This window comes from Typopeltis vanoorti, chromosome 22 (assembly GCF_054136105.1).
Source record: "Typopeltis vanoorti isolate ZY-2024b chromosome 22, IOZ_Tvanoo_1.0, whole genome shotgun sequence".
Lineage (NCBI taxonomy): Eukaryota > Metazoa > Arthropoda > Arachnida > Uropygi > Thelyphonidae > Typopeltis > Typopeltis vanoorti.
In genome coordinates this window covers 34487969-34504383 of record NC_143570.1, presented here as the reverse complement: position 1 = coordinate 34504383, position 16415 = coordinate 34487969, and the positions used below count along the sequence as shown (strand labels likewise).

At 36.7% G+C, this 16415-nt stretch overlaps 1 protein-coding gene across 1 annotated transcript in view; it reads right to left on the bottom strand.

Moving 5' to 3' along the window:
• LOC150094295 (ralBP1-associated Eps domain-containing protein 2-like) overlaps positions 1 to 16415 on the bottom strand; it is a 275338-nt gene that overhangs the window by 31535 nt on the left and 227388 nt on the right. Inside the window, exon 15 of the mRNA XM_090412058.1 lies at positions 12109 to 12234. Coding sequence (XP_090268184.1) covers positions 12109 to 12234 — 126 coding nt within the window. The remainder of the gene's footprint in view (positions 1 to 12108; positions 12235 to 16415) is intronic.

The following is a 16415-nucleotide window of genomic DNA, read 5'->3' as shown; positions in this document are numbered from 1 at the left end:
ACTGCCAGTTTCTTTTCATACTCTAAGACTTGAGTTGTAACTCATCTGGCTTGCTTTTCATAACTGATATCCATTTGCAAATGGTATTCCTTCCACATTGTCTTTTTCTTAAGAATATCATGCTTAATAAGACTAACATCTATTTCACTCCCATCCTATTTATTCTTCAAACTTTGTAGAATTAATTTCTCACTTTGTAGTTCAACATGCGACCTTTTCTGAATGGAACATTCATAAACTTAGCCACTTCACCACAAGTTAGTACAGCAAGATCACTGTCAACAACCAGAGGCAGAACAATTACATCTTTAACTAAACCCTCTCTGACTTATAATCAGATCAAATACTCTTTGACCTTGAGTTCCTTCTTTCATGCGCTGGTTGAGGAAATTGTCTCACAATACATGAATTTTCATCCTTCTCATGAGATTACATTCCTGTCCAGTCAATGTTTGGATAATTAAAGTCACCCAGGGTGATTACTTGTTTGGAACTATACATGTTTATTTGGTAATGCATTTAGTTATTACTGCAACCAATCCACTAGGTCTATAACAGTATCCCACTATGTATTTGATCTTACTATACTCCACCTCACACCAGATAGCTTCAATTGCACCACATGAAAATTTCTTACTAGTTAGGGTAGAAAAGTGTTCTATCCTAACTGGATCATAACATTAGCAGCACATGCCCTCCTCTCCTATTCTTCTTAAAAATAGCATAGAGCACAAGTGACATTTACTATAGGTCTTGTGGGGGGAATTGGGTTTGTGGATTTTAGGTAAACTGTATATCTGGGAGGCCAGGAAGATACTTTAAGTAGGCATTTTAAATTTTCAACCTGTGTTTCGGTGGGATTGTAAGCAAGTGGGATGTAGGTAGAGCAATCTTGGAGAATAATGTCCATTTTACAATTAGATTCAGTGGTGTTAAGGATAACTGTGGCATTACCCTTATCTGCTCTGGTGAGGCTTTTATCTTTTCATAACTTGCTAAGAGCAGCAAGTTCGCCAAAAGACAGATTACTTTACAGAGGCAAAGACGAGAAAGAATACATCAACATCAAGTCTGGTTTGTTGGCTATTTCCGGAAGTAAGTGAGATTCTGCATTCTACATTGTACATTAGGTCTAGTACCGGACTTCTTTCAGTGTTATGGCAAAATTGTGGCTGAAGCTTAGGGTGCTGATGGCATCTTCGTTGAGCCTTTTTGAAGACAGATTCACTATGGTCTGATGAAGAGGTTGAATTTGTAGTTGTAATTTAAAATCCTTATTCATTTTACCAAAGATCAGCTCTCTCCCTCCTCTCTTGGTGCCTGGAGTATATAAAGTACCTTGTTCCTGAAAGTTGGCATACTTTGGACAGATAGATAGATTAGCCACCATCTGTTTAGATGGACACAAAACTTGCAATCTGCAATCACAACTACTGTCAATCAAGTATTGGGGACCTTTTATTGGATACCACTTACAAGATCTTCTGGGAAAAAAAAAAAAACCACCACGCTCCATCATAGTAAATTTAAAAAGGAAAGACTGTTCATGGAATCTGCAGTGGCACACAGAAATCAACCAGAATTTAAACAAATTGCAAGAAACTCCCCAAACGTCCATAGAGGATGCCATACATAGATAAGACTTGAGCGTCACATTGTTATTATTATCATACAGATATCACCACGGAGTCAGAAGACTCACTACACATAATAGTAATTTGGTGATGTTGTTATGATAATGCTACATGAAAAAATTGACACCATTATAAACTTCTGATCAACAATTTTCCTCTACATTAATATATCATCTGTCAGGACTCTACACTATATTTTGGTTTTCTAAAGTACTTCTTACTGTTCATCTGCCAGCGATTAGCTCTGGTTGAACAATCGTGAATACTAAGAATGTCAAGTTCCTTCCTAATATCCTCACATTTTTAATATTATTATGCAATTCATGTTATCTGTTCACTGCCCCTAATATTTTCAGAACTCCCAAATCTGTGGTCTCGTCCTTATCAAGTATTTTATTTCTAACTCAACTCTCAGATCCATAAGTTAAAATTGGTTTGAAATCTCTTGTACAAGTGTTTTGACTCCTATTTGATATAAAGTTATTCAGTTAACTACCTTTTCCAAATGTACATAACTTAAATACAGACCCCTTTCTTATATTTCCATGATTTCTTAACTGTTTTTAAAGTTTACATTTGATCCTGACAACCTGAACACAGTTTGTTTTCCTCCAAGCTTCCCTTTCACAATTCTTCTCAGCCTTTGCTCAAGTATGCTTGCATAAATTTTATCCAGAATACTCAGTAGAGAAATTCTTCTGCAATTCTCACATTCAATTTTATTCACCTTTTAGAGATGGGTACTTTGAGAACTTTACTCCAATCATCTGGTTTTAGATGACTTTTTCTACCTCATGTACTGATATGTTTTACTGATTGAATTCCTCCTGAATTTTTCCTGCCACTATGCTATCACTTCTTGTTTCACTTGGTGATCTTTCAAAGTGATTGCTTCAGACATCTAGAATATGTCATTTGTTTAGCTACTTTTAAATAATGCTTCACTTTCTTACATTTTTCTCTGTATTTCTTAGATCACATGCTGACTTACATACTTGAAACTTTTAATATGCTTTCTTATTTTCCTTGACTGCCCAGCATTAACATCAATGTTTTCTTTAGAGTTCTGTCACTGATTCTCCAATGTTTGGTTCTTATTTTCTAATCGTGTATGGTCTGGTCTAGTCTAAGAAAATAATTGGGTTCTATTTAATCTAATAATTTAATCTATTATTAAATGCAACCTATAGTGGTATTTAAATATCAATAAAGTCATGAGCAAATCACAACACAGCTTTGTAATGGCTAATTCTGTTTAACAAATGTGATTATTTACTACGACCGTCACAAAGAAACTGGATGCAGAAAACAGTTTCATAATCATGTTTGATTTTAAGATATATCATACAAAACTATACCATCTTTTACAAACTGAAGGAATATGTTACTAATTATACGATGAGCCAAAGGCTTCAATTCAGCAACATGAACTTGAAGTTAAGCTGGTCTACCTACCACTGATGAGACCTCAATAAAGGTTGAAACCGGTCTGGGTAGTGACCTTCTCTCATAATGTAGAACAGTAATACAGCTCCTAGGAGCTAAGTTCACATTATGGGTAAATACCAAGAATAGTGATTGGAGCTTGCCCCACCCTTGCTATGAGTTGCCTCAGTTTGCACTACCAAATGGGTCAGGTGCTGCACTATCCAGGATTTTGCTTATGCTTGGAATCGCTGAACTTTATATAGTTTCTATATTCGGCATGAACTCTTTAAGTTTCTTATTCGGCTAAGAAACAATATGGAATGTAATATCCCTTAACTTAAATAAGTTCATGTCGCCGAATTGAAGCCTTTGGCTCTTCATATAATTAGTAATTTATTAGGACACCTTCTTGGCAATTCTCATAGAAGGGATGCAAGTTCTGTTCGCTACAAACTTGGTATTAACTAGGTCTACCTACCCACTGATGAGACCTCAATAAAGGTTGAAACCGGTCTGGGTAGTGACCTTCTCTTATAATGTAGAACAGTAATACAGCTCCTAGGAGCTAAGTTCACATTATGGGTAAATACCAAGAATAGTGATCGGAGCTTGCTCCACCCTTGTTATGAGTTGCCTCAGTTTGCACTACCAAATGGGTCAGGTGCTGCACTATCCAGGTATTTGCTTATGCTTGGAATCGCCGAACTTTATATAGTTTCTATATTCGGCATGAAACTCTGAGTTTATTATTCAGCTAAGAAACAATATGGGATATAATATCCCTTAACTTAAATGAAGGAATATGATAATTTAGGTAAGTCAAGTGGGTTTGCCAAGTGATTAACATATTACTCTCCAACCAACAGGCTGCAGATTCAAATGCTGCCATCATGTTTATTGAAAGCCTGAAATGACTTGAAAAACATCCATGTTTAGTCTGTAGAGCAAGGTTTCTGAACTATGTAAAATTAAAAAATTCGTAGCTCACTAACACTAGTAATGTACTAGAGATTTACAACCTTTCGTAGTTTGGAGTGACACAAAAAGCTATTGCAATGGTTAAAGGTTATGATTAAGGAAAGCAAAGACAAAGTATTGCTGAAGTTATCTTCAACTTTTTTTTTTCTTTAACTACTATGATTCCAGAAGGTCACCATTGAGTCTATTGTTCATATTTATCCATGATTATTATTATTAACATGACCTTCATGGAGTAAGAAACTCATCGTGGGAAGTACACACTACTGCACACAAAGCTCATCCAACTGTGCCTTAAACTGATTCACTCTTGTTCTAGCCCATTGTTCTGCTCCATCTCCTCTCCCTTTCTATGAAAAATCTCTTCCATGTCAACCTCTCACTAGCTTATGTGTCTCAATCATATATTCATGAGGATTTGCAATTTACATGCTCTCAATCTTTCCTCGTACTCAACATCCCAGACCACTGACCACCTTTGTGAATCTTTTCTGGACCCTTTCTAACATATCCTCGTTACCGTGAAAACTTGGTGACCAAATTTGTGCACAATAATCTATATGAGGCCTTATATAACAGCATCATAACCTCTATTTCTGCATGTCAGGGTCCACCACATCATTGCCAATGCCTGATATGACATCTTCACAATTTGTGCAATGTGTCCTTTGAATTTCAGGTCCTTGTCCATCACCATTCCCGGATCTCTCATCTCTTCTACCTCCTTTAAAGTTTCCCCATCAAGTGTATACTTTATATCATACCACTGCTTACCAAATTTCAAACCTTACAGTTTACAACACTAAACTGATAGTTCCACTTACATGCCCATTCATGCAATCTATTCAAGTCCTCCTGTAAGACCCAAACATCTGCTTGACTCTGCATTGCTCTCCCCAATTTTGCAACATCTGCAAAACAGCTGTATTCACTAGTTAAAACCATCTAGATATCATTAACATACAAACTGAACAACAACAGCCCCAAAACTGACCCATATAGCACACCACTAGTGACATTCCTCTTTTGCGATGCAGTACCCCCCCCCCCCACATACAACTTTCTGATACCTGTTTGACAGCTAGTCACCGATCCAACTCAGAAGTCTGTGATCCAATCCCATTCATTTCAATTTATTTTACACCTTGTCTGCCAGTCTATCAAAAGCTTTTGCAAAATCTAAGTATACCACTGTATATGCATCTCCCTTGTCCAAGATAATTGTTACCTTGCTGATGACCATAGAGAATACTGCTGTCATCAACCCATTTCTGCATTCTACTTCTCACCAATCTCTCTGGTAACTTCACCACAACTCCAGATATACAGATTGGCCTATAATTCATAGCCATAGCCTTATCACCACCTTTATGCAGTGGAACAATTTTACCTTCTTTCCACTCCATTGGAACCTGTGCTGTTAAGACTCTTATTAAACAGGCATGCTAATGCTACTGTCAATTCTCTGAAACATTCCCTTAAGACATGTGGTGATATGTCTCAAATCCTATTGCCTTATTGACATCAAGGTTATTTATTTATTTCATCAAATACCTACTGCTCACTCACAATTAAGTCATCCTCTCCTATATCCTCTACACTTCAGTTTCTCATGGTTACACCCTGATGAGGATGAAATACCCTTATAAACTGATCACCGAATGCCTCAACAATGTTGCAGCAGTTACCACTCTACCATTTTCATCCATTATCATCATCTTACCTTAATCTTTCTTCCTTCCACTTGCCACATACCTAAAAAAACTCCCTAGGGTTTTCTTCACCTGATTTGCCAATTTCTGCTCATACTCTACTTTTATTGTCCTTACTAACTGAATCACTCTCACTGTTAGTTCTTTACACTCTTCATGTAATGATTATTATCATTATTCATCTTGTACTGTCTTCTCCAAAGTGCCTTCTTCTTCCAGATTTCATGCTTAAACCCCTCATTCATCCATTTTACATCTACCTCATTCAGCCTTTTGATCTTCAGAATACATTCACACATTGATGCTCTTATGTATTTCTTTGCCAGTTCTCAAGCAGCATTCATTTCCTTACTGCTCAACTTCTCATTCCATGCTATAGCTCCAAACTGTATCCTAAGCTTATTATAATCAACACCCTAGTACTTCCACATATATCCTTTCCTCACAGAAGTCTGCATATATGGCTAGCCACAAGCCAGGTGATCACTTCATGATCACTCTTATCAACTGGAGGAGAGTGTGTGAAACCTCACTCACAATTACATCCTCTGATGAAATGATCAAATCTTAAACTCTTGATCCTCGCATGTCCTCCTTTACATACTGCCTGAGAGAGTTATCTCTCAAGAACTCAAGAAGTTAATTTTCCTTATTCCCAAATGCTATCTCTTCAATTCCATCTATACTTCCATAATTGAAATTGCCCATGATATTACCCTTCCTTTGTACACTAACCCAAGTTATTAATACATTTTTCCATCAACACACTTGTCATCAACATCAAACTAAATATACCTCCTGTCAAACTCACCTTGCACTACACCAAACATAACCACTGCCACTATTTTCCCTCTTAAGGGTCAAAGCTGTATAACTGAGAGGAGACCTCAACATAGCCTTTAAAGGAATGCGGAGAACCGACCAGGGCTTCTGACCTAATGTCCAATCCTCACCTTCTTGTGGTGCACCCTGTTGGGTATCTACTTTGATACTGAACGAACAAGGATGGGCTGGCAATTTGGGATTTAGTCGACCAAATTGTATTCTTATTGGTTAAACTAAAATAAAAAATGATGGTACAACACGACAAAATTTCATGCCGGCTGGGGCGTCGCCCGGTTAAACAAGGCCCCCCGTTGTTTTCGCCAGGGAACCAGGATGAACAGCGAAAAGTCAGCTACTCGAACAAATCTGAAAACAAACCCCAACTCAACATCACCAGAGTTAAAGATCGGTACTATCAACGTAAGAAGCCTGAATGGCAAAGAAATGGAGCTAGCTGAGGAATTAGATAAGTACCAGATCGACATAATAGGGGTGACTGAAACAAAAAAGACCAAAACTGGTGAGATCTTTCTGAGCAATAAATACAAAATGTTATATTCAGGCAATGACAATCAAGGAAAAGAAGGAGTAGCCATAGTATTCAACACAAAATATGAGGCTAATCTTCTTGAATGGCAGTCAGTCTCAAGTAGAGTAATGTGGGCAAATATGAGAATGGGGAACTGGACAATGAGACTTATTTGTGCCTATTGTCCCACAGAAGGTTCTACTAAGGTAGAAGTGGAGGAATTTTTTGATGCTTTAGAAAAAGCAACTGACACAACGAAAAATGAAAAGTTGGTCCTTGTTGGGAATCTAAATAGCAGAGTAGGCAATGATTGTGAGACATACAAAAATATTTTGGGAAAATTTGGAGAAAAGAGCAAAGCTAATAATAATAGCAAATATCTGTTGGATTTCTGCTCAGGAGATGGACTGGTTATTACTAACATCATGTTCCAACATAAAAATGTGCACAAATTCAAATGGAGAGAAGAGGCTAGGAATAAGAAAGGTCTCATTGACTATGTTATTGTTGATAGTGATGTTTTCTCCATGGTGCAGGACACCAGAGTGTACAGAGGATTTGAAATTGAAAGTGATACACTATTTAGTCTTGAGCAGGATAAAATTGAATTTCATATTGAAAAGAATAACATGTAAGAAAGTCTTAAAGCGAATAAAAGTTGAGCAGCTCTCAGATGTGAACTGTAGACTAAAATACAGAAATATTATTGAAAAGAAAATGAAAGAGTTTGAGAACAGGAATCAAACTTTGGAGATTCAGTGGCAAACTCTGAAGAAAACATTGATTGATTCTGCCAGAGAGGCATGTGGTGAGGTTGTGTGCAAGGATAAAAAAATCAGAACTCCCTGGTGGACACAGGAAGTTAAAGAGGCAGTGAAGGAAAAGAAGAAAGCATATCAAAAGTTCCTGGCAAATAAGTCAGCTTTTACTCTTACAGAATACAGAGACAAATGTAAGAAAGCTAAACAGTGTGTAAAACTAGCTAAACAAAAGTCATGGGAGGACTTTGGCAAGAATATAGAAAATAAATATCAAGAAGGTGGCAAAATATTCTGGAGGTTGTTGAAGAAGCTTAGGAATGGAGTAAAGAGTGCTGTAAAAGGAATTAGATATGATAAAGGTGACATGAAAACAGGAGAAAAAGATATCCTTGAAGTATGGAGTAATTACTTTGAAAAACTGCTAAATGAAACAAGCAGTGATGACAGCACAGTGATAAAAAAACACTGACCAGACATGCAGTCAGGATTACATATCCATACTTGAAGTAGAAAAAGCCATCAAAGGCTTGAAATGTGGAAAGGCAGCAGGAGTAGATGATATTTGACCAGAAATGCTGAAGTATGGTGGTATAAGAGTCTTACGGTGGCTGCGCTTCATAGTTCAGAAAGCCTGGAGACAGAGGGACGAATTCCCAATGATTGGAGTAGAACTCTCATAGTACCCATATATAAAAAGAGAAATAAAACTGAATGTGAGAATTACAGAGGTATATCCCTACTGAGTATTCCTGGCAAGATATATGCAAGTATACTTGAGAAACGGTTGAGAAGAATTGTGGAAGAAAAGCTTGGTGAAGAACAAGCTGGATTCAGGCCAAATAGAGGCTGTCACGATCAGATCTTCACTTTACGACAAATAGTCGAGAAAGCATGGGAATATAACAAAGCTCTGTATTTAAGTTTTGTCAATTTGGAAAATGACAAGGTGCCAAGAGAGAAGCTATTCAATACGCTGCAGTTATATGGTGTCAATGGGGCATTATATCAAGCAATACTTAGTCTTTATTTGAGTTGTAAGTCAGCATTTAGAATTGAATGAAGTACAGGAAGATGGTTTAATGTTAAATCTGGTGTGAGACAAGGATGTACATTATCCCCTCTGTTATTTATTATCTATATGGATCACATTATGAAGGAATGTGGTATTAAACCTGATATCAAAATTGGAGATGCTAATGTCAGCTCTTTGCTTTATGCGGATGATGTTTTACTTCTAAATAAATCCGCTACAAGTCTGCAAGATTCTCTGACTAAATTGAATAGCTGTTGTAATAGATATGGTAAGAAGGTCAGCAATAAAAAGACAAAGACAATGAAAATAGGCAGAATCATTGAAAATTTCAACTGTGTTGTGAATGGAGAACCTGTGGAACAAGTAAAACATTTCAGCTACTTAGGCACGATTTTTATTGAAGATGGTAAATTAAATATAGAAATAGACAACAGAATCAGCAAAGCTGGTATGGTGGGAAGTCAATTGAATAAATTCATATGGAATAAGAAAGAAATTAGTCAGAACACTAAATTAGCTGTATACAAGACAGTGTTCAAACCAGTTTTAACTTATGGATCTCAGAGCTGGGTCAGAAGTAAAACACTTGACCAAAGACTAGAGACCGCAGATATGAGAGTCCTGAGAAAGATTAGAGGCGTGAACAGATGGCATCAATGGCAATATCATATTAAAAATGAGGATATTAGGAAAGAACTTGACATTGTCAGCATCCAGGAATGCGTTAGCAGAGCTAATCTCAGGTGGTATGGTCACTTAAATAGAATGGGAGAGGAAAGATTAGCAAAACAAGTGTTCTCTGCCAGGTTGGCAGGAAAACGACCCAGAGGAAGACCAAGATATAGGTGGATTGATACGGTACAAAGTGCCTTAGAGGATAGAAATATAAGATCTGATAATGTTGGAGTCTTGACAAGTAACAGACTGATTTGGAGGAAAATTGTAGATAGGAAGTTAGTAATGATGTAATTTTTTCATGTAGTACTGTCATATCCTGTACACCCCTTGAGGGTACATGGCAGGAATTTGATGATGATGATGATGACTATTTCCCTCTTTCATGTCTACCCTATATGGATGTATTTGCTCTCCTATCATCATCAGCAGAACTCTCATTCCCTTCTTGTCCTTTCCATCAATGCAAAAAAATACTGTATCCTTCAATTTCTATTCCCATTAGGATATCATCTTCATTCAACCAAGTTTCACTTATTCCAACTATTTTCGGGCATTAAACTCAATCAGTGAAACCATTTCACTTTCCTTATTTCTGATACTTCTGGCATTTGTAAATTAACAGCACAGCAATTCACTTTTAGATCTATAACCAGTTCTACACAAGCCACTTGTTGTTCCCCACTACACTTGCTCAATTACCTTTATCACCACTTACGACACATATATTCACTCAGTCTCAACTTCCCCACCCACATACTGATCTATTCCATATCTATGCTGATCATCTCCATACATACATTCACCACTATTTCCAACATCCATTCTCCGTATCATGTCTCCCTGACCACACGGGCTCTCCTTGTTCCTCCTCAACTCTCACACTACTAAGTAGTTCTATCTCTTCAACAACACTGTCCTGATCTTTCACTTTATCTCTTACTTGCATCACACACACACACTGCACTTTCATCTAGCAACAGTTTTTCAAGTACACTCACTCCAAAGCCATTCAAATGCAATCCATCATGTCTGTATAATTCCATTCTTCCCTCAAATACATGCCATACATCCACAAACTGTACTCCCTTCTCCTCACACAGCTCCACTAGCATACCATTCATGATTCTGGCTCTGTCTCAACTCATAGCCAACCTAGGCAACACACTGACAGCCTTTCCCACCACACTGTTATCTTTCACTCTTCTCAATAACCTCCTAATATTCTTCCTTACATGTCCACTTAAACTGTTTGTTCCCACAACCTCCACTAATTCTCTTGCACATTTCCTGCTCATGTCCAAAGGATGAATTATCTTGCACATTCTTCCTCTTGGATAGCAGACCTAATGCACTTTCTAATTAACCAATCGTCTAACAATTGTTCAATATCTATGATATTGAATAAAGAATTATAAAAGGAATTGTTCAGCAGATGTTACTCAAGTGGACCTTTCTATTTGTTTGTTTATTTTATTGTTTGTTTGTTTATTATTCACATCACATATACAAATTATACATATTATACATTCATAATTATACAACTTGTATAATTATGACAATATTTCATAATACAATTCAATGCAAAGTACAATGTTACAAAATAAAATTCAAGTATTACTATCATATTCTGTTGTTACTAACATTTATTATGGCTATTGTTTTATTATGGTTAATAAAAAATTTTCTCATATATGCAAGTAGAACATAATATGTTTTGAATGGTTTCAAAGTCATGATAAGTAATTAGTTTAGAGTAATGTAAGTTAGTTAATGCAAATATGTGTAGCCAAGGGCCATAGCCGTATTGGTTACAAGAAAAGTAATTAGCTTAAAACAGACACCGAGAGTCCGGGGACTGCATCTAAGAGGGCTCCCTTACCAGTTATAATAATGTACATGTTGATATTTTAATTCCTAATTGAATGAACCAATTTGTAAATCAATACCTTAATTGGTTATGATATACGAGTTATAATGATCTCTTATACTATACGTTTAAAATAATTGTCAACATTCTTTAATCCCATAAGGTAGTTTCTCAATCTTTTTCTGAATACATATTCTGAGGTTATAGATTTAATTTCATTCGGAAGTTTATTATAGCTGCTCGTTGCAATGTACTCGAAAAATGTATGAAAAATTTCTTTGTTAGCCTTAGGTACTTCCAGCGTGTTTCGACCACAGCACAATCCAGTCTACATTATATACCAAGAAACTTCCAGTGTTAATTTGAGCAATGATAAACTCAAATAGTGGAGAATAAAAAACACCCTACCCTGGTAACTGTAGCACAATATGAAGATTAAAACGAAGAGGAGATATTTGGTAGATTTACATAACAAAAATTAATTGCACAATATTATTTATGTAAGCTCTAAAAATTACTAAAAACATGTCAATATTTAAAAATGGAATTTTGAAAAGATAAAACACTTTACATAATTAAAGTTATACCAATTAAAAATATATGTGCAAAAATTAAGAGTTAAAATTTCACATAAAAGTCAAAAATTAAGTTTCTAATACTGACCTTAACTGGAAACAAGGCACTGTTAGCTTCATCACTCAATGAGAAATTTGCTACATCTAAACTTTTACTCTTAGTTGTTGAATGCTTCTTACCTTTCATGGAACTAATAATTCTTTTTGGAGTGGCCTGGAAGGAAAAAAGTAATCAATGTGGAATACTAATTTAATAAGCCATTTTCTCATTTAGTATGCATAAGGAGGGAAGAGAATGAAAAGTAATCTATTGCTAGTTTAGCAATGGGTAAGTAAATAACTGTAGTGATAGCATCATAAGGAATTCAAAACATTAATTTCTGCAAGGGTATATGGCTGAAAATATTTGTTGTAATATTTCTTATTTTAGACATTCATGCCAAAGTAATGGTAACAATGGTAATATACACTCAATGGACGAAACATTAGAGATACCTACCTAATAGCATGTTGGTCCTCCTCTAGCGCAAATAACAGCCTGTATTCTCCTTGGCATTGACTCCACCAGATTCCAGAGATAATTCCAGCAATGCCTATTGCAGCATTGTCCACAACTGCACCTTAGATGTTGGAGACAGATATATGGATCTGATGTCTCGCTCTGCAACATTCCAGACATTTGATTGGATATAAATAAAGGGACCTTGGAGGACACTGGATGGTCTCAAACTCAGATGAGTGTTCCTCAAGCCATGCCTGGTGGGGTGGTGCATTGTCCTACTGAAACAGACCATCGGCTGTAGGATAAGTAAAGGCCATGAAAGTGTGTAAGCAATCAGCAGCATGTTCTGAACTCATAGTATTTAAGGACCTAATGTGTCACATGAGAAGGCTCCCCAATCCATCAGAGTCACCACCTCCCACAGAGCTGACCTGGCACAACAGTGCTATGGCCTCATGTTGCTGATGCTACTACAGTTGCACCCACTCATCAGCTCGGTACCACTGATAAATGAGATTCATCAGACCACAACTTGGATAGAGTATTGATGGTCCCGACACCAGGCATACCTCATTGCCCGACGACAAGCTGTCAACAGTGGTACATGATTAGGGCATCAGCTCCCATAGCCATGGTACGAGAGTTTGGTGTAATTGGCTTGTTGATACTGCTTGGACCTCCAACATTGAAACTGGACATGATGTCTGCTGCCAATGTCCTGCAGGTGGTCTGAATAAGCCTGAACAGTGTATATCAATCCCAGTCATCAATGGTGTGTGTGTGTGGTCAGCTACCACTTGCTCGCTGGGCACTGGTATGTATGTTGATGGCATACTCACAGTAGACCCTTGATATGGTTACTGTCGAGAACCCTAGAATTCTTACCACTTTAGCAATAGAATGACCCATATGTCTTGTGCTGATAATATATCCATGATCAAAGTCGCTAAGAATGCCACATTTACCCATGTTCTCCAATTTACACTGTTGGAAACCCCAATGTCTGCCAATTTTACCGTCTGTATTTTGGGTACATTTCACTCTGCATGGGGAGATAAAAGTCTCAACTTCCCATCACCCCTATCTCTAATGTTTTGTCCACTGAGTGTATGTGTAGCTGTATGCATGTAAGTATACAATATCATATACTAGATTAGAATATATTTTCCTGATTTCTTGTATAAGGGTTTTGTTTGTTTGCATTTGGTCTTCGTTTGCACATCATACTAAATTCGTTATTGATTTTAGCTAATGATATTTCATCTGTATTTGAGAATGAAAATGGCCTCCTGCTGTACTAATTTTTGGGCTACTTTCTGATTGATAATAACTGTGCACTTACTGTGATTATACCAACTATGGTTTGTTTGATTAGTGCTCTCTTTGCTATACTGAACTGGAAGATATGAGAATTCTTCTTTATTTACCTTCAATACATATGTTCAAATAGGTTCTACCAGTGGTCCTACTCTTTTAAGGGACAAGTGGTAAAGCAATGTTCAGAACTTGGGCATTACCACATGGAACTCTGTTTCACACATTACAACAAATGGGGATGGATATGACACTGGTTAAGTGGATAAGAGGATGGCTGCTGGAAAGATATCAAAAAGTGGTATATGGAGGTTCAGAATTGAGGTCAAAACAAGTAACTAGTGGTGTGCTGCAAGGTTCAGTGCTGGGACCATTGCTGTGTACATAAATGATATAAGAAATAACCTGAAAGGAAATATTCAGTGACAATTTCAAGAAGCTGCTGATGATGCAAAATTAGGTAGAGTAATAGCTCATCAAGGCGATGTGGAGAGCTTGCAGAAAGATTTAAACAGGCTGTCAGTATGGGCACAAAAGATGTCAATTTAATGTGGAGAAATGTAAAGTTATGCATTTTGGGATAAATAGATCACAAGCCATGTATCACATTGATGGCACTGTAATCCAGGAAATAGATGAAGCTAGAGATTTAGAGATGGTGGTAGACAGAGAGAGTTAAAGTTCAGAGGACATATTGCTAAGGTTGCCTATAAGAATAACAACTTTCTTATCTCTACTTGTTAATGTGTTCTTCAATAGCCAAGTACACATTAACAAGTAGAAATAAGGAAGTTGTTATTCCTCTTTATATGGCCTTGATATGCCCACATCTGGATTACTGTGCTCAAGTCTGGTCCCCTGGGTTTCATGGGGGATGAGAAAGCACTGGAGAGGATTCAGAGGTGAGTGGTCTATGGATGTTCCCTATGAGGATAGATTGAGGGTGTGTGAATTGCAGAAGTTGGTTGATAGGAGAAAAAGAGGGGATATGATAGAAACATTTAACTTGCTTAAAGGATTTTATAGGATTGAACTTCCAAACCTGGAAACTGAGTAAAAGTGTAGTTAGTAGGTGTGTGAGGACTAGAATTTTTTCTTGGCGAGTTGTGAATGCTTTGTTAATGGGTTCAAGAAAAGGTATGATAGATTGGGTCTCCCACGATGAGTCTTTGGACTCCATGGAGGTGTGCCCATATAATAATAATAATAATAACTCAAGTTATGCCAATGTAGACAAAATTTTGGTATTTTGTGAAGTGGCATTTTCATGTCCATTGTGAAGGCAACCTCACCAGAAAACTAGTCAGGATCTTCATTTTGGATATCCTTTCTTATGTTACTGATTTTATCCCATTTCTTGAGAATGGATAAGGAATTTATTATTGTGTTCTATATCTTCCACTTGAAATCTCTCTCAGTTTTTTATTGTTCTAATCTGGCTTTCCACCATTGCAAGAATTTTAGTCAATGTCTTACCTCTTCACATCCTGAAATCTGAACTCCTCTGGAGGAATTGGTACCATTATCTGAGGGAGAAAAAAAAATACCCTGTGTTTTTCTAAGAAAAAAAAATTTCAGTTATAATACTGAAAATACAATAATCCTGTGAAATAAAAGGCACCAGCAAACTGTAGCTGAGCAACTATAAAATTACAATTGCTGTGATACAGTCAAAAGTAATCCTATAATGCAGATATTAACTACACTACCAGCAATCTTATTAAAAATAATACCCCTCCAGTATGTGTGTGACAGGGGGAAAGGGAGGGAGAGAGGGAGGGAACCACTACTAGCACCATCAAAATCAAATTAAAATATCAAAGTAAAAAGTACTTATTTCAAAATTCCAAGGTGTCATCAGTGGGAGTCAGAATCAGGAAGATACAAAGGTTGAATTAATGCATGAAGTCATATTTCTCATGTACACTCTGCAAAAAAAGATGTATCACCTTATTATTCAAATACTCTGGATTAGAGATGGATGTGGAAAGTTTTTTTCAGTTAGAAAGTAAATTATACTTACTAAGAAAGTATATTTATGTTTAATCCTTTATGCAAGTGTAAGCAAACAAATTTGTTTGATTGCATACAACAATAAACTGTTTGCAGATGACTTTACATCAATTGCCTTAGTTTTCATGTGTAAACTTTATTTACTTACAATTTGGATAAATGATTAAACAAGAATATAATTCCTACATCCATGAAATATTTATTCAGGATGGCTATGATGTTTGAGCAGATATCCAGAAGTCTTTCACTCCCATCGCATGCTTCCATTCTGTAATTTTCTATCATCACCAATGATGAATGATACCATATTAAATAATAGTAACACTGGTTCAAAAAAATCCCATACACAAAACAACAAATTCTGTTCAATAAAAAAACTTCCGCATACACTTCAATTCTTGGATCGTGACACAACCATCACCTATGTGCACCACCCCAATTTGTATGTATCAACATCCAATCTATTATTCCTCACCAACCTCAAATGGACATCCTCTGCAGTCAGTGCTGTTCAGTTATCCTGACTGCTACCTTCTGTGTGATTCCTTCTATAAAAAGGGCAGAAC